We start from the raw sequence: 22,665 nt of genomic DNA on the forward strand, positions 1-22,665 counted from the left end.
AATGGTGTGTTTTCTTGCCAGTTTTAGTATTTCAAGGTGGTTTGACAGCTTTTCAAAGAATGGGATTTCGCATGGATCTGTTCTGTGATCTGTAACGTTTTAACCTATATGAGCCTGCTTTAAATATTTGGGAGTACGGTAGTAGGCTTAGTCTGTATAGAAAACAAATCATAATTTAGATTTAATATCCACTATAACACTGTTTTAAATGTGGGATTCAAAATCAAGAAAGGTAATACAGTCTTGTTTCTGGGATGTCTCCCAAGATTAGGAAAGTTTATTTTAGTCATTTTTTTTCGCCTTACAGTTGTTGCAAGTATAGTAAACAAATCTAGATTTGCATTACTGTGGTGTAATTAATTTCCAATCTCACGTATATGTTCCATGCATGCAATCTTTTTGTCTTAAGTGAACATTCAATTGGCAATGAAGTGGTATGGAATGCAACATGTCGGGACGCATAAGAAAAATAAAGGTTTTATTTCAGTCTCCGTTTTGTGCCGCCTCAGGCGTGGGTAGGCGCGCAGGAGAAAGGGGACTACACTATATCCCTCCGCCCTTGCAGAGTCCTAACTTGGTTGCATTACTTTCCCGCTGTTATATACGTGACAAAATATGGCGCATAGTTGTTGGAACTACAATAAAGTTCGTTTTATTGTAAGAATTCGCGATAAAGACGACGTGAAAGTGTAATTCAGCACTATTTGAGTAGGCGTCTTCTCGGAGTGAAGGTGCGAGTGGCTAATATCAGTGCGCACTGCAAGTGGAAAGTAGATCCGGCTGGGGCAGGTTCTGGAGCGAAATCAGAGAGGGGGACCAGAGGCGCACGGTACCACAGCCAGGACCACTTTGGAGCTTCTGCACGGTGACAGGAGAACCACTCTAGCGCCTCAGTGTTCCGCGTCTACGCAGAGCAAGACGCGCAAAGAGTGGAGCGAAGAGACGCGCGGCGATGACACGCCAGTAACAAGGCGCACTTTTCTCAGTCGGAACGCGAGCGGATCCTGTTGAGTCCCCCCCGTGTATACGTCCGAGATGAGCAAAGAGGCGACGAGGCTGCCCGGGTACGCGGTGCCGCTGCTGCTGCTCGCCCTGTGCGCCGCCGTGCAGCGGACAGACTCTGCGGTAAGTTGCGCTCCTTTTGCTGGCCACACAATCACCCAAAGTTCACCGGAGAGCCGCGGAGGAACAGGGGAATGGTGCAGCCTTGGCCCGGACACCAGCGGCTCTCCGACGGACACGTTTATAAATAGAGTGGTTGCTTTGCAACAAGTGTAACTTACTCGCCTTTTGCTTAATGCACAACTACAGTTTTACGACATTTATGTCTGCATTTTCTCCAAATTACCTGGAACAAAACAATATTGTATTTTTGGGGGGAATTTCGGGTTTTTAATGCCTTTAATGGCAATTCATGTATTGCATTTGCAAAAAGACTCAAATTGATTTTCGAGTGCCTAACATCACTTTTTATGCAAACTTAAGACAAAAAGGTCAAATTTGCATTGCGGCTTAAATATTATAAAATAAAAATAAAAAACACGCGTGCATGTTTGTGCACACTTCACTTGTTTGCCTACCCCCAATAGCCGCCATGAAGCAGCTTTCTAACATTACCTCTATCGTGCATCCCCGTCTAAAGTCAACAGTGCACCAGGCTCATGTAATATCCCAGCATTAGCTGATTAATACTCATGAATAATTCATATGGCATGCATACCAGTACTTCCATGGCCACGCCCCCGCAACTCCAAGCAGGCGTGTCCACGAAGGACTTGCATTCATTTTTTTTTAACCGAGACATAAGACAAGGTGGGTTACCTTGGCAACGCTGTTTGGCCTATGGACTGACAACGTATGCAATGAGCGTGAAAAGATCACGAAGAGTTATTGTGACAGAGTAATTGTTACAGTGGGAAAACAGACTTAGATTTAGTAAAAGCAAGTCATATTTATGGCAAGAGGAAATGAATATTTTAATAAAATCAGTGTTCAAAAGTGAGACTCAAGCTGTAAATGTAAATAAACAGATATTAAGTTCAGTTAATAAAGCGGCTGCCTGAAGATTATTGAAGGCACAAATAAAATGACAAACATTACAATTTTCTATCGAATACAAAAAAGGGCAACCGTAGTGGCGGCGGGCATTGACCCCAAATCATTTCTGCCATGATCATATCGCTCCCGGTGCGCTCATTGAGGCCACCTAGTGGAGCCTTGTGAGCATGACATGACATTCCTTAGCATTATATTTTTTTTTTTGGCCTAGTCCTACAACCTCTTCAGAAATGTGTCTGTTGACGGAAATGGTCGTGAACTCTTAAACATACAGACATGCAACGGCAAGGTCAGCTTTAAATGGAGCTTCACATCCATCTCGGCTATGCGTGTGTGTGTGCACATCAATCCTCACACAGATATGAATCTCCTCTCAGCCAGGTGAGGGAGTTCAGCAGTAAGGCATACCTGGACATTTCCTTTGAACACACAATTAATTTGCCTTCCTGTGTGCGCGCACACACACACACACACACACACACGCGTCACCTGACCCACACAGCCGAGTTTTGGTAGCCATAACAGCCTCAGGTTGTGACATCATGCTTTAGTTAAATCCTTCTTTCTTCCCTCTGTCTCTCCATTCCTTAACGTTAGCTTGCAAGTCGTAGCTCGGGCGAACCATTGTTGTAAAGTGCTAATGTTTTTAATTTGGAGTCAGAGTGCCGGGTTCTCTCCACTTGAGATGTCCCACAATGCTGACTTCCACTTCAGGGAAGAGGGAAAATTTGAAAAAACATGGAAAGCTTGTTCATGTTCCAAAAGCACAGCAAAAAGCTGTGTGCCACCACAATGCAAGACAACAGAAGATGCCGCAAAAAGTCGCAAGTAGCCAAAAGTCAACGAGAGGCAACGGTAAATGTTTAAACAACTAATTAGCTCCTCTAAACTACGTCCTATTTTTAAAACGCTTTTCAAGGTTGTCACTTCAAACTCCATTTTTGGAACTGCCTCTAATAGATATCAATTTAACCCAATTGTAGTAAAAGTTGTTTTGCGAGCTAAATAAGGTAACCGCAGAACATGTAGCTCTCGTTTCTGTTGTCACAGGTCATACAAGGGCACATGTGAGCGGTGAGTGCGTTTCCAGGCATTGGCTTGAACCTTCAGGAGGAACACCACGGCCTCATGTTTAGCCCTCGGTGGTGATTCAGACGGAGGATTTCTGCCATTTCACAAAGTGCTTTTATGGGCTTTTATTTTTTAAGGCCAGGCTAATGACAAAGTCAGACATCTGGACCGAGATGTTGTTGATTAATGTGCTACTTCAATTTTAGGAAGCTTTGCGGACGCTTGATGATCAGGGATCTACCTGCAGAATTTCTTAAAAAGGGAGTCAAATGCCTGGTTTGATTGCAAGCCTAAGGTCAGAGGTCAGACTTGGTCCCTTTTGTGTTTTGACAAACGTGGCCGTGATCCATCGGGCTAGCGCGCAAATCCACCTACTCAAAGACTCGCTGTTCGATTTCCTCTTTCCCTTCCGCTCATTTTGGGCCAAAGGCAGCGCTCTGGGACAAATAAGTTCACAAAAACAGATATTCAGCTGAGGAATCAGAAAGGAAAATATAATAAAGCTGAGCGGAAGGCGAGTTATTGTAAGCAAATAAACGATTTGCAGCTAGGGAAGTTTGAGGGGGTGGAAGATGGCATTTTTGTTATTGTCTGTTTTCCTACAAGCAGGCCACGTTATTGTTTTGAATTCTTTCGACTTGAGGTGCGGAAAGAGAAGGGGGCGTAATCTGTCGAACATCGACGGGTGACCTCGATGTAAAGATGTCTCATTTACATCCTCATTTGCGCCGCCTGAACAAAATGCCTTAACACAATCCCAGCAAATAAGTTTCTTTACTAACGCTGCCTGCAGAAGCGTGCTGGGGTTTTTTTTCTGGCGCAAATCCAGATTTGGGAAGCTCCTCATCCCGACACTTAGGGATAGATGTACTGTACGGATAAGTCGTGTTCTGGGCCTCTATCGGTTCATCTCACATGGGCCTCTACAGACCCCCAGACAGAGAGATGTCGGGGGAAGATAGGCCTCGCGGCACTGGGCCGAGTGTGCACGCTCCTCGGCTATCTGCTGACGGATGAATGAAGCCGTCAGAGCTGCCTGACAGAGGCAGAGAAGGTGTTTTGACTGGCGAGGAGGATGCCAAAAAAGGAGTCCTGACTCTGTATTCTCGCTCAGTCTCTTCCAATCAGGGCACCTGTTTCTCCCATTATGCTAGAATCTTCTTTGGAGCTCAATGAAATCCTTCTGGCTCATGACACTGGAGACTATATGTGTCTTGTTTTGTTGGACCTGACCGCAGGGTTCGGACATTAGTGGTACTGCCCTAGAGTGGTTCAGATCCTACACGGCAGGCAAGATTTTTACCCGAGATCCCACTCAGCACCACTGTCGGATGGCGTTCCACAGGGCTCAATGTTAGGGCCCTACTGTTTCCATTGTATTTGCTGCCCCCTGGATGCCATCTTAAGAAATGGTGGTCCTTCCTTTCACTGCTATGCAGATGCCAGTCTCTTCAACATGCAAAAAGGACACTTTTGCCTAAAATTTAGGAAGATGTGTCTTCAGATCTGTGTTGGCACAAATCATGTTCCCGGTTGTGTGAACTTGGTTAGCAGTAATCCCAGGTCAGTGTGGTGGCTGGAATGTGACTAAGCGGGGGATAAGGGGCTCGTGCCATGCCGTGCGGAGGACTCTCGCTCTTTGCTTCCCTTCCACGTTCTTGCCTAAGTTTTTCCACCTTTCTTGTCAATAAAGTGCATCTCCGTGGGGGAAATTGGGAAGAAAAAAAAAAGTCAAGCTGGCTGCTTTGTGCAAGAGTGGCGGCGCTGAATGCGGCACATTCCAGGCCCTCTGCTACACAAACAGCACCCCCGCCGCCCGCAACGACGGGAAATCAAACATCTGTTGCAGCAGTGAGCGAGAGAGAGCAAAGGATGGTGACCGACTGACAGCTGAAGATGAGGCAGAAAAATGTCAAGTGGAGATCTTCTCGGGCGCTGATTTAAAATAATATATTCGTTGCCTTGAGATACCTGATTTACGGCAGCAGGTCATTTCACCGCTGAGCCTCATCTGTGCTCTTGCGGAGGATTCTCAGGTGCAAAGCAGCCCAGGAACCTGCTGCGACCTGCCCCCCTTCGCAAGATCTCTTTACAAAAACTGACAAGCATGTCTGGCTCAAAGCATTTGCCGGGAGAGACAACATCATCTAACGCATCCATAAATCATCCCAATGAGGCTTTAATTAAAAACAATCTCAAGCCATAAATTGTGCTCACACCGTGGTAATGAGACGTTTGAGGAGGACAGGAATAATGAGTCACGTTCAAATTGACATCATCGTTTTATGAAACATGAAAAGTTGAAGTCAGAAAGCCACAAATTTGTTTGCATTATTGGGGATGGGAATCTTAAATGCTGGAGGGGGCCAACCATTTTTCATCAAATGAGGCCTACTCACGTTTTAGTACAGGGCAGTATAAGTGCAACACAGACATGTCTGCCATCTAGTGGTGATTGGTGTGATTACAACTCAAAACTAAAGTCTGAATATTCAGTTTGTTTTAGGGCAAGCATAACCGGCAGAATGTGTAACGTTTATTGTAATGTTGATTAATTTACTGCTCGCTTGTCGACAAAACAGAAAAGAGAATTTTGAAGAAAAAAAAAATGTATATTATTAAATCGCAATATTGAGAAGAGAAAAAAAAAAAACACCCTCAGCCCGACGTTCTACCTAATCTCCCTTCATCTTTCCACTGGCAATGAGAGCATCTCACTCACCCCCCCAAAAGTATTTGTCCCACATTCTCCCAGAAAAAGAAGGCTTATCTTGTTGTGTCTACAACCGCTGGTCTCGGGTAAATGTTAAGATTAGGCCCCGGCTCATCCAAACAAATTTTGTACACTCTGAGCAGAGCAGTATGCCGTTTACTTAAGGCCACTTCAATAGCTCCGCTTGCAATTTTAGACGCATTCATGTCCACCTTCTGGTCAGCCCCGCCGTGACACGTATCCAAGCTCATCATCCCTAGCTTCGATGTCACGCTACGCCGCAACCGCTCTCTGCGTGTGTTGCGAGAGCCCGACGCCCGTCATGTTCAAACCTGCGCGAGACAGGGCCGGGCCTCGACGGGACTGATATCATGGAATTAAAACGCAGACTCTCCAAATAATACCTGGCCGTCCGCCACGCCCTTGGCTTTCGGAAAAAGACGACGTCTGTTCAAAGAAATGGTGACGGCGATGACTAATAAATTTTTCGGAAGGGCAAAGAAAGAACGTAATACTCAGACTAATTACAGATCACCATTCACATATTTTGGAACTCCCTTTTTTTTTTTAAATCTAAGATGAAACAATATAAGACAAATATTGATGGAGCCGCTCCTCTCTCAGCTCCTCAGTACGGCACTAATATTAGCGGTTGTATGGAAAGCATAAAGAAAATGAGTACTGTCTGTAAACGTGTCGCCTCACTCAACGTAAATGCTAATTAGCATTAAGCTAGCCATTTAAATGCGAAGCTCTCTGGTTGTTTTATGATTGTCTTTCTTTTACGTGTAGTTTGACAATAAATTTCAACTAGGAGTTCTGTCAACCAGTACTTTCGTTTTTTCATTACTTAAGCTTTCTCCTTATTATTGGATTTGAATGCACGGGTAGAAAAAGAAGCGTTCATTTTAATTACACTTGATAAACTATTGCATTTGTCGGCCTGTTTCAAAAGAAGGTTTTGCCGATGAAGTACGAATTCCTGGTGGAGCATAGTGACAAGATCGCACACGTGCGAGTGTGGGGAGCTTGAGCTTTGTCAGTAGGGGGTCTTCCTCCTCTAGTCAAAACACACTCCAATTTTTGGGCCGATGGGAAGAAAATATTTGCTTTGGTCGCCTCCGTCGGGGCGTCGTCACCTTGAAGTAGTCAAAGTCCAAACGCGATGAAAGGGATCAAGGCAACGGCTCGGAGGCCGGAGCACTAACCTTGGGATAAACCAACACGCTGATGCTTACCACACTTAATGACCCAATCGGAGTTCCTCTTAATGTTCCCCTAGTTACAGAATGTCGTGGTTCAAAGTTTGCGCCCACACTGTTTTATATTTTCTAGGTTTTTAGCGGACACAATTTAGAGATCCCACAGAGCAGAGAGACTACGGAGGAATGTTGAACGCTGTGCTCAACGCGTGTTAAAGTCGAGTTGGTTGAAGTGTGAAGATTTATAATTACCGTGACATTCCATGCTAATTTGCGTTAGCACGTCAAGGGCATTTTGGATTGTGTGGCAGCATTGAGCTAGCAGACTTTTGTTAGATTAAATGAATTTAATGGGTCCAATATTTTGGTATTCAAACACACAATGTTGAATTATTTGTAGTTTTATAGAAAGTTTCAACTGGGAGTGACAATTTCAACACATTTCAACGCATAACACATTTTTTATTTAATTTAAAGTAAACAAAACATTTTTTATATTTAAGTGTTAAGGTTCAAACTATGTCTAATAGTCAAGCAGCTTAGAGTTAGAAATCCATGTATATGGAATTAAACCGCAATCGCTTACCTTTTTTTTTTTTTTTTTTTTAAATTCAAAGATCGAGGCCAACTTCTTTTTTTGTTGTCATTTTTGTTGAATAATTTTTGTGTGTGTAGGAGGGCTCAAATTAATGCTGTAAAAATGAGTGTCATATGCTAAGGTAGAAAATGTGTAGCAGGCAAAATCATTTCTTATTATTAGCTGATGGAAATTAGTGCATGGATTTATTTTGTCATGAATTCTAGTCTAATCACACGGAAGAGGTGGGGATGTGTGTATCCAAACTCACCTTCCTCCTCCTCATCTTCACCTGTCTCAGCTCCTGCTTTGTTGAGGCAAACAGCGCCGCTTAACGGTCAGACGAGGAGTTGAAGTTTCTTCCAACCTTTGACAGAACATGACAAACTTGTAAAAATTCAAGGTGGGGGGAAAAGGTTTTACTGCAGCTGTCAACACTTATTCGAATGTTTAGTGCTGTTTGGTCATCACATCCGCACGTAGAAGAGATGATTGTCAGAGATGACTGGTTCTTTATGAACCGTACGCGGTGGCAAATAGCAGGCCGGTCTCGGCTTGTCAGTTCAAGCTGGCAGGAGCGCCGACTTCCCTCGGGCCTGCCGGCTTGGGCTGGCACCAAGCGAGGAACGCAAAGAAGAGGAGTGAGAGAGTGCGAGCCAAAGGGAGGGAGGGAATATTTGCAGCTCAGTGACCTTTGCAAGTGGATTACACGGCCATTGACTCTTATATTTGGATTATTGAGCCCGGTTCAGGGCAGTTCACATCGACAGCTATAATTACAAATCAACAAAGAGCTCTTTTTAAATCATTACAAACAAAATATTAAGCGACGTGACGTGTTCCCTCGTGCCGATATTTGCGTATATGTAAAGTAAATTTAATTACATTTACAGAAATAGATATGATTACATAGCAATACATTGTTGATGTGTTTGATTTCAGTCTCTTTTGTCCAGTTGAAGCTGAATCCATAACAGACGATTATTATACGATGCAATTATCTGCCTTTCGAGAACGTTAATGCAAAAAATGTTCTGCTCTTTCCTCGTTTCACGTGATTAAACAATCATTTTTTTTCGCCAGCAGGCACACCTTTTTGTGTGCAGACATTCAGTGTTGTGTTGACACAAGGCTGGCCAGGCGCCATTGCACGCAGGTGTGCAAGCCACGGGGGGAGGACCAGTAAACATGTAGTACAAGATGTAAAGAGCAGACGTGAGATCAAGGTCAAAGTTCAAGTGCAAAAGAAAGGAAATTAGAAGAAGAAAAGAAAATGAGGTGGAAAGTCAGCATTCAAATAAATGTTTCACAATCTGGAATGACGCACAAAAACGTGTGAGTGGTAGTCTCGCCATTGGAGAGCAGACTGCATTGAGCTGAAGCAGACCAGAGACTAATCTGGAGAGCCAGGCTTTGTAAAAACACACACCACACGCACTCGTGCACACACACACACACACACACACACACACCCTTGACTACCCATGTGCAAATGCATTCAGACATGAGCAACAGCAACACCCTCTAACCCTGACAACAAGTTTTGTGCCTACAGCCAAGACGTAGCATTCACTAGCAATGAACTTTTTTTTTTTTTTTTAGCAATGAACTTCAACTTGCGAGCTTGATGTTCTGTGATGCCCAGCTGGCACTGAGCACGTCAACAACCATGGGAAAACTTGCAAACTTTTCTCAACTTTCTCTCCACCAAACAATCTCCTCACTCTGTTTATTAGTCGTGTTAGCTGAGAGAAATTGTGGGAATCCGTTTTATTTACTGATCACTATTACATTGCTAATACATTAGACGGCTGTTTTCCTCATGACCTTGCACCTGTCTTCTCAAAACCAAGCAAATCTGCACAACTCCCGAAATTTCCTGTGGGAAGAAATGCGGCTCTTGTATGGTTGTGAGATTGCGTGTTCAGTTAAAACTTTTGCGTAGTGTTAGTTTGAGTAGATTGCGTTTGTTGTGATTTAAATAATCAGCTAGCCATTTATGACCAATTTATACAGAAGTCCAAGTGATTTCCCAAACATTCACATACTTTCTCTTGCACCTGCTTCATAAAGCTACGCAAGGGCGCCCTCCTGTGGCGCAGAAGGGTATTGTTTTAAATACGATGCTGTTTTTTTGTGTGTACTATTTAACGCATTTCCAGATGTATTAAATGAAGTCTTTGATATTCTTTTGTTAAAATACAACAAAGAGTAACAAATTACAACATTTCAATAAAGCTGATTCTGATTCTATGCCACCTATGCTAGTGATTGCTAACACACTGTTTGTGTCCGTTCTCAGAAACTGACACCAAGGCTAATCTTAAAGTTTTCCAAAAATATTTCATTACAGTATAAGATAGCGTAAGAACAAATTTGCAGTGGTCAGTCGTCACAGCGTTTAAACTTATGTAAAGTTGTAAATTTGCCTTTTTAGCGTTCGTTAGCTAAATGGCTAACTGAAATAAACACATGCGTATTTTTTTCATATTTACAGTTTCATCACTTTTCCATGGACATTAAAAGAACAAGCAGCTCACAACACAATTGTCTACAGTTAATTTCATTATGATTAGTCTTTTTTTACCTGATGAATGAAGGTCCATCTTTTTTTTGTCCATCAGGCTTGCCATGGGTGTGCCGGATCCAAATGTGACTGCAGTGGAGTCAAAGGAGATAAGGTAGTTGAAAAGAGAAATTAATATGTTTGAGTGATGTCACCTATGTTCAATAATCGTGTCGGTGCACAGGGTGAGAGGGGTTTCCCAGGTCTCACCGGACAACCAGGGGTGCCGGGATTCCCGGGACCGGAAGGGCCAATCGGAGCCCGAGGAGAGAAGGTCTCTCATTATTTAAAACGAAATGACTGTTCTGCTAATAGTAATAATTCCAACTCATGTTTTTTACTTGTTGTGTCTTTCAGGGTAGTGATGGACCTATGGGTTTAGCTGGCCCAAAAGGAATAAGAGTGAGTTTTATTATCATCATAAATGTAGAAAACTGTATTAGATTACGAATTTTTTTTTAAATTATTGGTCGGGTGATTGTAGTTCTCTTTTTTCTCCAACAGAGGTCACTGTTTTCACGTGAATTAAGTCACAGTTAGCTTTTATGTCCATGGCTGACCTTGGTTATCTTTTTTTAGGGACCTGCCGGATTGCCAGGATTCCCAGGAACACCAGGACTTCCAGTGAGTTTTTCATAGTTTGTAACAATGCTCAATTAAAATGCCACGGTTTGTGTAATTTAAAATTGATTTTTACCTCTTTCTTGTTTCCCAGGGTCTGCCGGGGCAGGACGGAGCTCCAGGCCCAAGAGGAACGCCAGGATGCAATGGGACTAAAGTATGTTGAGGAAAAACAGGTTCGTGTTAATTCAAACATTTACATATTCATACATTTGTTTTTTATTGACTAGGGTGAAATAGGCTACCCGGGAACATCCGGAATCCCAGGACAACAAGGACTGTCGGTTAGTCTAGAAAAGAACTTACCTATGATTTGACTCTCCCGCACACTGATCCACATTCATTCAAATATTTGATCATCCTCTTCCCTAGGGTCCACCTGGTCTTCCTGGACAGAAGGTTTGTGGTTTGAACTGCTTCCTGATAAGGGGCCAAACCCTTATTCCAAACAAAAACACATTTGACCATATCACAGGGCGATCCCGGTGACGTGATCTCGACAAATCGCTTTGGGGAGAAAGGAGCGGTGGGATTTCCTGGACTGCCAGGAGTTCCTGTGAGTCTTCTTAGAGCTTTTGTACCATTTATTTTTAATCATTAGACTGAAGTAGAACTTCCAAGATTATGACTGGTCTCTCATGCTTGGAATACGTCCTAGGGTCCTCCAGGGCCTGCCGGCTACCAAGGTCCAATTGGCCCTCCAGGACCGAGAGGCTTTGAGGTAACAGAATGAAAATTAGTCACACAATACGTCATCATAGCTCGATGCTAAGCTAACTCCATTGTTGTGTGGTAGGGGCGACCTGGTCCTCCCGGTCCTCCTGGACCTAAGGTGAGGTTGTTTTTCTTTCATTTCTATGAGCTCCATTCTAATGGCAATTATTCTTGCTGAAACAGGGAAACATGGGACTGAACTTCCAAGGCCCCAAAGGAGAGAAGGTACCACCCCCTAACAAAGTTATTCCTTGCTTCATCTCATTTTGTACCAATTTAATTGTGAACGCAGGGCGATGCTGGTTTACCGGGACCTGCTGGGCCGCCGGGACAGGTTGGGGAACAGAAGAGGCCAACCGAGACAGAGATTCAGAGAGGCGACAAGGTGAACTTGTGACAATATATCTATTTATATGCTGCAATGACATCTTGTGACACATGTAAATATAGTATATTTAACCACTGTTAAACCAAACACTCAAATTTGATCGAAAAGTTTGGTAGCTTAATGCGAACAGGCAAGGTGTATCAACAAATTTCCAGACCAGGTGTCACAAAAATATTTCAGATCCAGACTCCAAGTTTTTCTGTTCAAAGTAACCCCTAACGCACTCTGCCAGCCTCCTGATACATCCCTTGAGTTTTACAAAACAGATTTGATTTTTTTCAATTTTAATGGTGTCCTGCCACAATGCAGGGCTGGTAGTCGGGGTTTGAAAAATACGGTACACCTGTTTGGAAATGTTTGGTTTGAGATACACAGTACTCATCAGTGTCTTGCATTTCTGTTTTGAAAGGGTGACCCAGGAATTCCGGGCTCCCCAGGTGATCCCGGCTATCCAGGTCCCCCTGTAAGTGTCTGTCATTTGTAAATCAGTCCAATCGTCCATCCGTCCGTCCGTCCGTCCATCCGTCCGTCCGTCCGTCCATCCATCCATCCATCCATCCACTTAATTATCCATCCATTCATCCAATCATTCATTCATCCATCCATCCCAATTCCCTCCATCCATGAAAAACATCTGCTCACCTGAGTTTTGTTGTTGGCTGCAGGGTTCCCCTGGTGGCCAGAAAGGAGAAAAGGGAGAACCAGGAGAGGCAGGCAAACGTGTGAGTGAAACCACCAAAACCCACCTGGGTTGTGTGTTTTTACGTTACACTCCCACTACCATTTCAAAATAAATCTGTTTATTTTTTAACAGGGCAAACCAGGAAAAGATGGCGACCCTGGTCCACCAGGCTTCCTTGTGAGTTCTCAATACAGAATATGTCAGATTGATGAGAATTTATGAATGCTTCTAATCTCCTCTTCTCTTAGGGTCTCAAAGGAGACTCAGGCATTCCGGGTTCCCCAGGCAGGGATGGAGAGAGAGTAAGAGAAATCATTTCTTTTCTAGATAATTGATTAGATTATGATGTCATGTTTTGATAATATATGTACTCAAATATATTTCCTTCAAAGGGCATGAAAGGAGAACGTGGATTCCCCGGTGCTCCAGGATTGGTGTGTACTGCATCTAACCTTGATGTCTTCCAATCAATAAAAACAACTTGATCGTTGAACGTTACTACCGTATCGGGTTTGGCTTGATTGTCTTTGTCCCATCAGGTGATTAGCGGGCAGACAGGAACACAAGTGGGTCCAAAAGGCGAGCCCGGGTTCCCCGGATCACCTGGCAGCAAAGGAGACAGAGGACCAACAGGTCAGTGGAGAACCGAGTTTATTATAGTTAAAGCAAACAAATCAATGGAAACTGGAATTGATTGTTTCACTTTTGGCTTTGTCTGAAATAGAAATAATAGGTTCTAAGAGAACGCAAACCTAATTCAAGCAAAGTATTGTCGAATTATAGTGAGGATTCCACCTTCCTCTCTCACTATTAATCAACAAAGTCACCATTTGGTCCTTTTCCAGGTTTATCAGGACCTCCAGGAGCACCAGGAATTCCAGGTGGTGGTGGTGGTGGTATACCTGGACAGCCAGGCTTCCCAGGAGAGAGAGGTCAAAAGGGAGACACGGGCAGTCCGGGGATCTCTCTTCCAGGTCCTCCGGGTCGCCCTGGACCCCCCGGGGTGCAGGGTCTACCAGGGCCCCCTGGACCTGAAGGCACTTCCACCGGTGGAGAGGGCTGTGTCCCTGGCAGTCCTGGACGTGACGGCCTTCCGGGAGAGAGAGGTTACCCAGGAGAGACGGGCCAGAAAGGTGAGATGCCACTTTTTTTATTGGTGGTCATCGAGAAGTGATCGCTCGGTGATCTGTCGTTCATCATTTCAGGTGAAAAGGGAGACACCTGTGTCACCTGCACGAGTGGTACAACCGGTATCCCCGGACCCCCGGGTCCTGCTGGACAACCAGGTTACCCAGGTAACACAATCGCTTATAACAATGAGTCACTAGAAAGGAAATAATCATTGGTGTGGGAACCCCTCAGGAAATCCTGGTACCCCAGGTGTTAAAGGAGATAGAGGATACCCTGGTACATCTGGCGGAAATGGGCCACCTGTGAGTCCTTTTTTATTCCCTGGAAAACTCTCATATTAAATGTAAATATGTATGTTAATCCGCCATTTTGTGGTATCGACAGGTAATCATAAACCTTGGGTGGGACCTTCAATCACTAAATTTGCGGCCGGGCGGGCTGGCTCATGTTTTTATAACAGGATTTTGATGGTTGGTCGTCTTACATACCGATTTTCTTCTGTTCCACAGGGTGTGCCTGGTCCTCAAGGTCCTCCAGGATTCCCAGGAGAGAAGGGAGAGCCAGGCGAAGCCATCTCTGGAGGCGGTGCCAGGGGTGAGAAGGGTGACACTGGATTTCCCGGTCCACCTGGTCTTCCAGGTCTGGATGGACGGCCCGGTCGCGATGGGCAGCCCGGTCTTCCGGGGCCCAAAGGAGCTCCTGTAGGTTGCCACGATTCAGTTGTTCTGAGACTTGGACAGTTGGATCCATTCTGATTCTGATAAGATTTATTTTCTTGCTTCTGATAGGGACCTTTCGACGGGAGAGGAGAGCGAGGGATCCCTGGTGATTCAGGTCCCCCTGGGATCCCAGGAGATCGAGGCCCTCCAGGTCCCCCCGGCTTTGGACCCCCTGGACCATCTGGAGAAAAAGGTATCCAGGGTGTCTCTGGTAGACCTGGAGCTCCTGGTATACCTGGTGAGAGATTTTTTTTTTTTAATTCAAAGTTGTAATTCTTTCAAGGTCATGGAAATGACCCCATTTGTCACTAATAGGTGCCAAAGGTGAGCCAGGCTTGACAGTGGCAGAAAAAGGGCAACAGGGACCCAGAGGTCTGGATGGGGAGCCGGGACGTCCTGGTGGACCAGGTATAGATCTTCATCGTGGTGAGATTTCATAAACTATGCATTCTTGCTTCTAAAATATTTTCGCTGATTTCAGGAAACCCAGGTCAGCCTGGTCAACCTGGTTTCCCTGGATTACCAGGAGCCAAGGGTGACCCTGGACTGCCCGGTATTGGACTTCCTGGGCCCCCTGGACCTAAAGGTACCTGAACTCGCTTATGATCATCTAAATGCACATCCAAACTAACACTTATCATCTCTTCTTGTCTTCAAGGATTTTCTGGTACCCCGGGACAACCAGGAGCTCCGGGAGGAGCTGGTAGACCAGGTGTAGATGGCCTTCCAGGCCAACCTGGATTTCCTGGACCAAAGGTACACGGATGTTAAAACATTTTAAATGTAAAAGTGCAAAATAATGCATTTTCCTCTGTGACAGGGTGAACCAGGCTTCGGCTTACCAGGGCCTCCAGGTTTACCAGGTGTACCTGGAGCTAAAGGTTTCACCGGACCTAAGGGAGATCCTGGTTTCCCTGGAGGGCCTGGCTCACCAGGGCGATCTGGATTTGATGGCGTACCAGGACCTAAAGGTATTTGAGCATTGCCGTTTAATTCTCTGTTATAAGCAAGCCAAACTCATTATTTCTCTGCTGTCCAGGTGAAGCAGGAACATCCGGTCTCCCCGGACCTCGTGGCCCACCAGGACCCCCGACAGCAGGCTCACGTGGGCCTCAAGGGCCTCCTGGACTCCCAGGGCCAATGGGTCCACCTGGTAAAGAACACAACACTGCCCTACAACATGAAGGACCAAGTCTTAGAATTTTCTCACTCTTGCAGGATACCCTGGAGCGAATGGAGCAAAAGGAGACCCAGGGCCCCCAGGTTTAGATATTCCTGGATTGCCAGGAGATAGAGGAAGTCCTGGTTTCCCTGGTTCCCCAGGACCAATTGGAACCCCGGGACCCCCTGGAGGACCTGGAAGGGATGGCCTTCCTGGGCTGCCAGGTAAAGACTGACTATGTGAATTTGTATGCCACTAAATAGACAGTCATATTTGTCCCGACTCCAGTAGTGAAATGGTTGGATGATTACCAGAAAACAACTTTTAAAATTTCAAGATCATAACTTGATGTTTCGATACTGGAGTTGGTTGCTTTGGCGTGATGGTGAATCTAAATTTTCTATTCTGACTACTCCTCTTGATTTTAGGTGCCAAAGGAGACATGGGTCCCATTGGATCTCCTGGACCAGCTGGAGGACCCGGCGGTCCTGGGGGACCCGGCGCTTCTGGTCAGAAAGGTATTTACCTCAAGTTCACCTCAAAGGATTTAATCACTCATCCCTATGTGCACTGTGTAATCTAGTTTCCTCCAATTTTGGCAGGTGAGTCTGGATTCCCTGGTAGGGATGGCGTTCCTGGCTCGACTGGAGCAAAAGGAGAAAGGGGTGATCCTGGCCTACCAGGACCTCCTGGATACAGTCCACCACCTCTGAATACAAAGGGTGCTAAAGGAGAACCGGGACTACCAGGCAAGACATTTGGCACATTTGTGGACCTTCAACATAAGAGCAAAGTGTAAAAAGCGTTCTTGTCGTTTTGCAGGAGCACCAGGTTTTCCAGGCCAAAAGGGCATCCCTGGTATCAATGGTGACCCTGGACTTCCAGGATCAGATGGACGGCCTGGACTTCCTGGACCATCAGGTATGGCTTCACCACTAAGTACGAACTGATACGTCCAAGCAAACATTTGTATAAACATTCCGTTTCTATTGTGCATAGGACCAAAAGGAGATCCTGGCATTCCAGGTGGACCTGGCGGTCCTGGAGCTCCTGGACTAAAAGGCACCATGGGAGAAATGGGATTTCCAGGTTTAGTTGAAATGCTTTTTCAACACGAACACCCAGAAACACTACCAAAGGCTTGAACTTAATCTGAGGGCATGTATACCACAGGACCATCAGGGCAGAAGGGTTTGCCGGGCCTATCAGGTCGACCCGGAACTCCAGGCCAACCTGGAGTGCCCGGTTTTCCAGGAGCCAAAGGTGAACCTGGTTCTGCTGGGGTTGGACCGCCTGGACCACAGGGAATCAAGGTAGACTGGAGCCTAAAGTCCTAACTGGAGGAAATTAGATAAAACTGAAATCGATTGCAGGGCGATCCAGGCCAGTCAGGTTTTCCTGGAAGTCCAGGGCCTAAAGGGACTTCAGGATTACCAGGTCTTCCAGGACTACCTGGAGGACCGGGTGCCAAAGGGGATCTAGGTCCACCAGGATTCCAAGGTATTTAGGTTTATACACTTTACCCGTGGGCATTTCATCTGACCCAACATAATCAGAACACCTGACCTCTTTCTGTCAGGATCTCCTGGTATTCCCGGTCCAAAGGGTCTTGACGGTGGGCCCGGTGGCCCAGGCTTAACTGGAGCTCCTGGCCGACCAGGAGAGCCTGGCCGATCAGGTGCACCAGGATTTCCAGGAGATAAGGGTCAACCGGGTCGGGACGGGATCCCTGGGCCGGCTGGCGTCAAAGGAGAGCCAGGTAAAAGTTGTGGTGGAAAAGAAACATCAGCTTCAACATAGAAAGATAAAATATAATTGCTGGGGTTTTTTTTGATTGAAGGGCTTCCAGGCTATGGTGAACCAGGACCCTCTGGACTTCCAGGACTGCCGGGTTTGTTGCCATTTAACACACGCACATGTGCCGATTCACGTGAAGTAATCCCCTCCCCCTCTTGTTCGATCAAAAAGGTGCCAAGGGAGACCCCGGTCCCACAGGCCCACCCGGCGGTCCCGGTTTCCCCGGTCCAAAAGGCGACGGTGGCTTCCCCGGGCTGCCAGGCTCTCCGGGGCCCATCGGCCCTCCTGGACCTCCTGGTCCAGCTCTCCAGGGTCCTAAAGGCTTACAAGGACCCCCTGGACCACCAGGAAGAGCAGGTAAGGAACGTATCGGTACCACGTGAACTCCCAAGAATTGCCGTCTGGTTTTTGGAGCGGGCCGTGTAGATAAAGATGAAATTCTTATCAAACTCTAAACGGGTTTTAGGTTGTAATTGATATTAGTTCTGTGAATTGCCACTTTGTATGCGGTTCCTATAAAACCAGGCAGCAACCCTGACGTAAATCACCAATGTCACTTGAGGACCGATTTGCATGAAGCACTCTTTCACGAGTCACCACCATTGTCAGATCTGTTCAATGTGTGAAAGCACCGCCTTAAACGGGTGATCATCATCATCACACACCTTCCAACCTCCTCATTGCACTTTGCGACCCCAAACGAGGGGAGTTGCCACTTGTTTGTCTTCTCCGAGCCGCCCATTTGCTGTTCCTGCCACTGTGAGTCAAGCTGAGCCAGACATCAACCTCTCCAACACTACCAATTAAATTAGGCACTTCAAATTTGATTGAGTACACAAATTGGACTGAAATACTTGAGTGTTGCGGTTTCATCTGGCTTTGCTGTCCTACCCTTATTTGATTCCACCAATCATCACCAAACAGTGCATGGTCGTTGTGTGTTGGCGACGATGAATTTTTTCCGTAAGGACCGAGCGGGAAAGCCCTTTTTTTGTTTTCTGCTGTGACATTTTACCTCCATTTCTCTCGTCCCTCCTCGTGATGACGCTCGCCGCAGGTCCATCAGGTCAGATTGACTGCGTCCAGACTTTTATGCACGTTCCTCCTCACCGTCACTGTTAGAGCTTGAATTCCACTTTCTGATCTGCTGGAGAGGAAGTTGGCAAATGATTGTAATGTCTCTCTTCTTTCACTTTTAACGCACACTGATGGTAACAGTCATGCACCAAGTAAGCACCGTTTTGGACAATTTGGGTTTTGTAGTAGAGTGAAAATGGCACAAGTCCACGGTTTGAGGTTTTAATCAGACACGGAGAGCATGCCATCTGGATCAAACACTCCACTGAGATTGTGATTTGCATTTAGTCAGTTGTGCACAAACACTCAGTGTGACTAACTCACCTGGAAAATAGAATCCGAGTGAACTTGAGATTCAGATCATTTATGATTCTTATGATTGTCGAGGTTGTAATTTGTATTTCTGTTTTGATTCTTGTTTTCTGTCTAAACCTCTTTGTCGTTTATGTTTTGCTTCAACCCTCAACCACTTTTCCCGGGAATTCGGGGAAGCCTAGGTCCTCCAGGTTAGATGATTTTGATGATTTGGGGAGAGCTGACTTTGAACGGATGTTGTGACATCACTGCGTCGTGGTTAAGATGAACCTTTTTTTTCTCATCAATGTCGATTTAGCCTTGATTTCATTTTGTAAACTCGAGCAATGTAAAGAGATAATCGTGTTTTGTATTTTCGACTTGCCATGTCACCTGACCTCAGGTCTTCTGTGTACCAAGGTGTGCCTGGCCCACAAGGAAGTCGTGGTCCCCCAGGAAGTGGTGGCGTTAGGGGAGAGAAAGGTATTCCCGGTGCTGCTGGTCAGCCAGGCTTCCCTGGACAGAAAGGAGACCCTGGCGTTCCAGGATTCTCAGTAAGAACTGAAGGAATCAAATCGAGTACTTACGACTTGATGATGTAACCGTCTTGGACCTTTCCCACCAGGGTCCACCCGGCACTCCTGGTGCTCCTGGCGCAAAGGGAGACATCGGTCTGCCCGGCGTTCCCGGATTCCCAGGTTCTGTTTGTTCGGATGGAGAAGTAGATCTCAGGATTTGAAATCCATCATCTTTAAATAAGTGTTTGTATCTTAACCAGGACCAAAAGGAGACTCAGGACTTCCCGGTGGCTCTGGCCTTCCTGGCGACCCTGGAGATGTGGGACCGCCAGGTGAATCTATTTAAGAGTGCCACTTCAGGTTTGGAGGCACAATTTGTATGACGCCACTTTTCTTTCTTTTTTGCTCCAGGCCTTCCGGGTGACCCAGGTGTTCCTCAGCCCCCCATTGTGATTAAAGGAGACCGTGGACCCCCTGGTCCTCTGGGCCAGCCGGGTGCTGGAGGGCTTCCGGGCTCTCCTGGACGTGATGGCCTCCCAGGTCAGTTTTCAGAAATGAGTCATGATTTGCCGCTTCTGCATTAAAAAGCAATGTCATGATACTTTTGGCTCTCTTTTCAGGTCAGCCAGGTGACTCAGGGGATCCTGGTCCAGAGGGTCCCCCTGGATTCAGTGGCCCCCCTGGAAGGAAGGGAGACAACGGACCTGCTGGTCAGCCTGGTGAGTTGACCCGAGCTGAAAGACCATCGTGAGTGAACGGTGATGCCCACAGTTGTCTCTCATGTCATCTGATCCCAGGTCAGCGCGGCTATCCGGGTCCTCCCGGTTCTGACGGCCCACAGGGTGCTCCCGGTCTTCCTGGCACGGGCTCGGCATCCCACGGCTTCCTCATCACCCGACACAGCCAGATTCAGGAAGTGCCACTGTGTCCGGTCGGAACCAACCTCATATACGACGGCTACTCCCTGCTCTACGTGCAGGGCAACGAGCGGGCGCACGGGCAGGACCTCGGTAAAGAATCGGGACGGCAGAGCTTCTAAAACGCGTTCTGCACGACTGATTGTCTTCTGTGGCGTCCTCCAGGAACGGCAGGCAGCTGTCTGCGCCGCTTCAGCACCATGCCCTTCATGTTCTGCAACATCAACAACGTGTGTAACTTTGCCTCCCGTAACGACTATTCCTATTGGCTGTCCACGCCCCAACCCATGCCCATGTCCATGGCCCCCATCACCGGCGAGAGCATCAAGCCTTTCATCAGCCGGTACGACGCACACTCAAAGACGACGACTGAGGCGAGAACAATCCTCACTTTGTGTATCCGTTTAAATGTAGATGCTCGGTATGCGAAGCTCCAGCCATGGTGATCGCAGTCCACAGCCAAACCATCCAGATTCCAAACTGCCCCGCCAACTGGGAGGGTCTGTGGATCGGTTACTCCTTCATGATGGTAGGACATCTGCGCGGACTCGGCCAGTAACCACCGCGATGTAACACTTCTATCTTCTTTCCCGGCCCGCAGCACACTAGCGCCGGTGCCGAGGGCTCCGGCCAGGCCTTGGCCTCCCCCGGCTCTTGTCTGGAGGAGTTCCGCAGCGCCCCCTTCATCGAGTGCCACGGCAGGGGCACGTGCAACTACTACGGAAACTCTTACAGCTTCTGGTTGGCCACAGTGGACGAAAGCGAGATGTTCAGGTACGGGGCAGGCATAAAGCTTTTAGACATCAAATGAAACTTTCCTTTTTCGTCCAAAAAGACTGTAAAAAAAAAAAAAAAGCTTGATTTAAAACAGGCAAACGGAAATTACATATAACACATGCAAACGCGGCGCTCACCTTGACCTTTGCCCTCACAGCAAGCCCCAGTCGGAGACACTGAAGGCGGGCAACCTGCGGACACGCGTCAGCCGTTGCGTGGTCTGCATGAAGAGGACGTAACGGCGCACAGCAACCATCGCACCACCTGCATCCGAATTCGGGCTGATCGCACGGCGGAACGGGTGGAATTCCATTGGTGCATTGTCTTCAAGTAAAAACAATGGTGCTACTGTGCAACACAGCTTAAAAAAAAAAAAAACTGACATAATTCTCCTTTTTTTTGCTTTGTTTTTCCTAAGAAGTACCTCAAAAAAAAAAAGCAGAGGAAAAATATTCACAAAACGGTGCCATGATGAATGCGTGACAGCAAACATGCATTTTTCACTCCCCCCCTCCCCTCTCCACTTTCAACGTGACCCGGGTGTTCTTCCTTTTCTACACATGCTCTTTTTCTTGTTTTCTTTTCTTCTTAACGAGGAGGGTGCGGATGAAGCTCTCCGTGGTAACCAAACGGGCACTTTGACTTCGGGACATCCAAGATGCGAGATGCACTGACTAGGAGCTTTCCTTTTGTGAGACTGACTTGGCTTTGTTTTGATTTTGACCACTTTTTTTTTTTTTCTCGTCTTGCTCTTTCCTTCTTATTTCTATACGTCCGTCATGACACGTGGTGGTACTTACTAACCCTGCTGCAAACACGCCTGCTAACTCTGCCTTCTTTCTTTTGTAAGTAATAAAATGTGTATATTGTGTAAAACACCTTTTATTATTAGCGTAGGTCTTGAATTGGTAACGAGCATTTTTGCAGGTTTAGTTTGCTTACACTCACTCACGCAACACACACACATATTGTACAAAGTAAGGCTTTTATGAATGAAAACAGTATTTTATATATAATAAATATATATTTCTTAAAAAAAAAAGAGGATACTTGGCAGTGGATGTTTTAAGGTCATGCAGTTCACCAAAAAACAAACTACTGAGCACAGTCAAAGCCATTTCCCTGCAACAAGTGTGTACGATATTAAAATCACTTAACCTTTTGTATTCAATTTGTAGAATTAATAATAAAGCTGAATTAAGGGGAGTTTTAAGATTGTCTGATGATCGGGGAAATGTTTCACAGGATTTTAATTAAATCATGGCTTCTTGTTACGAAAACCATGTCATGTTGTGTTGTTTCTTCATTTGTTTTTGTTTTTTTAAACATTTCCAGGTGTTGGGCTTTGCTGTAAAATGTGAGCCTGAATTCCTGCACCAAAAATCTCCAAATTTCACACTCGATTTAACGTGTGCAACATTAGTAGGAGTCTCTAATTTTATTGTGACTTTGTGAGATGTTCTTTGGGTCAAACTGGGGTGCGATTGTTTTTTTTTTTTTTTTTTAAAGTTCCTGTTCTGGCATTTCGAAGTTGTTATAAGCATAAGACTGAAATAAACACAATGACCAAAATGTTGTGCGCTGAAAATGGATCATTTCCACACTTCTGGCTCAATAAAAGTTAGAAAGCATCATTTGTGAGATGAGACAGATGAGTAATTCATTGACCAGCAGGTGGCAG

General features: G+C 46.0%; 2 protein-coding genes across 6 annotated transcripts in view; one reads left to right on the forward strand and one right to left on the reverse strand.

Annotated features, from left to right (window-relative positions):
- Positions 1 to 10,423, reverse strand: part of col4a6 (collagen, type IV, alpha 6) — a 51,131-nt gene extending 40,708 nt beyond the window's left edge. For 4 of the 5 annotated variants that reach the window (XM_088387268.1, XM_088387432.1, XM_088387344.1 and 1 more), the window contains exons 1-2: positions 10,209 to 10,423; positions 7,893 to 7,988 (exon numbers count right to left, since the gene is read on the reverse strand). The gene's annotated coding sequence lies outside the window, so the exon portion shown is untranslated. The remainder of the gene's footprint in view (positions 1 to 7,892; positions 7,989 to 10,208) is intronic. The other variant, XM_088387185.1, reaches the window with a different exon arrangement.
- On the forward strand, positions 796 to 22,556 carry col4a5 (collagen, type IV, alpha 5 (Alport syndrome)). The gene is made up of 49 exons (XM_088387557.1): positions 796 to 1,125; positions 10,246 to 10,302; positions 10,372 to 10,461; positions 10,545 to 10,589; positions 10,767 to 10,811; positions 10,903 to 10,965; positions 11,039 to 11,092; positions 11,181 to 11,207; positions 11,284 to 11,364; positions 11,467 to 11,529; positions 11,605 to 11,640; positions 11,706 to 11,747; positions 11,815 to 11,907; positions 12,320 to 12,373; positions 12,576 to 12,632; positions 12,725 to 12,769; positions 12,841 to 12,894; positions 12,985 to 13,026; positions 13,132 to 13,225; positions 13,438 to 13,725; positions 13,798 to 13,887; positions 13,955 to 14,025; positions 14,233 to 14,424; positions 14,512 to 14,680; positions 14,758 to 14,850; positions 14,924 to 15,028; positions 15,101 to 15,198; positions 15,263 to 15,413; positions 15,482 to 15,595; positions 15,661 to 15,828; positions 16,033 to 16,122; positions 16,207 to 16,353; positions 16,427 to 16,525; positions 16,604 to 16,693; positions 16,778 to 16,917; positions 16,978 to 17,104; positions 17,184 to 17,363; positions 17,445 to 17,495; positions 17,573 to 17,758; positions 19,193 to 19,326; positions 19,398 to 19,470; positions 19,551 to 19,622; positions 19,702 to 19,830; positions 19,911 to 20,009; positions 20,088 to 20,300; positions 20,373 to 20,550; positions 20,622 to 20,736; positions 20,809 to 20,981; positions 21,142 to 22,556. Exons 1-49 carry the CDS (start codon positions 1,036 to 1,038, stop codon positions 21,221 to 21,223), a joined length of 5,049 nt encoding a protein of 1,682 aa, XP_088243683.1. The 5' UTR covers positions 796 to 1,035; the 3' UTR covers positions 21,224 to 22,556.
- Positions 22,557 to 22,665: the final 109 nt, after the last annotated feature.

The sequence above is a fragment of the Syngnathus floridae genome, chromosome 1 (genome assembly GCF_059516105.1).
Source record: "Syngnathus floridae isolate MCC-2025c chromosome 1, RoL_Sflo_1.0, whole genome shotgun sequence".
NCBI classification, from domain to species: domain Eukaryota; kingdom Metazoa; phylum Chordata; class Actinopteri; order Syngnathiformes; family Syngnathidae; genus Syngnathus; species Syngnathus floridae.

What these genes read in the sequence shown, in the direction of transcription:
- col4a5 (XM_088387557.1), top strand. Translation starts at nt 1,036, where the DNA reads ATGAGCAAAGAGGCGACGAGGCTGCCCGGGTACGCGGTGCCGCTGCTG. An exon ending in CAGGATGCAATGGGACTAAA is followed by an intron (nt 10,966 to 11,038) that starts GTATGTTGAGGA and finishes TTTATTGACTAG; the next exon opens with GGTGAAATAGGCTACCCGGG. An exon ending in GGCGCACGGGCAGGACCTCG is followed by an intron (nt 20,301 to 20,372) that starts GTAAAGAATCGG and finishes GGCGTCCTCCAG; the next exon opens with GAACGGCAGGCAGCTGTCTG.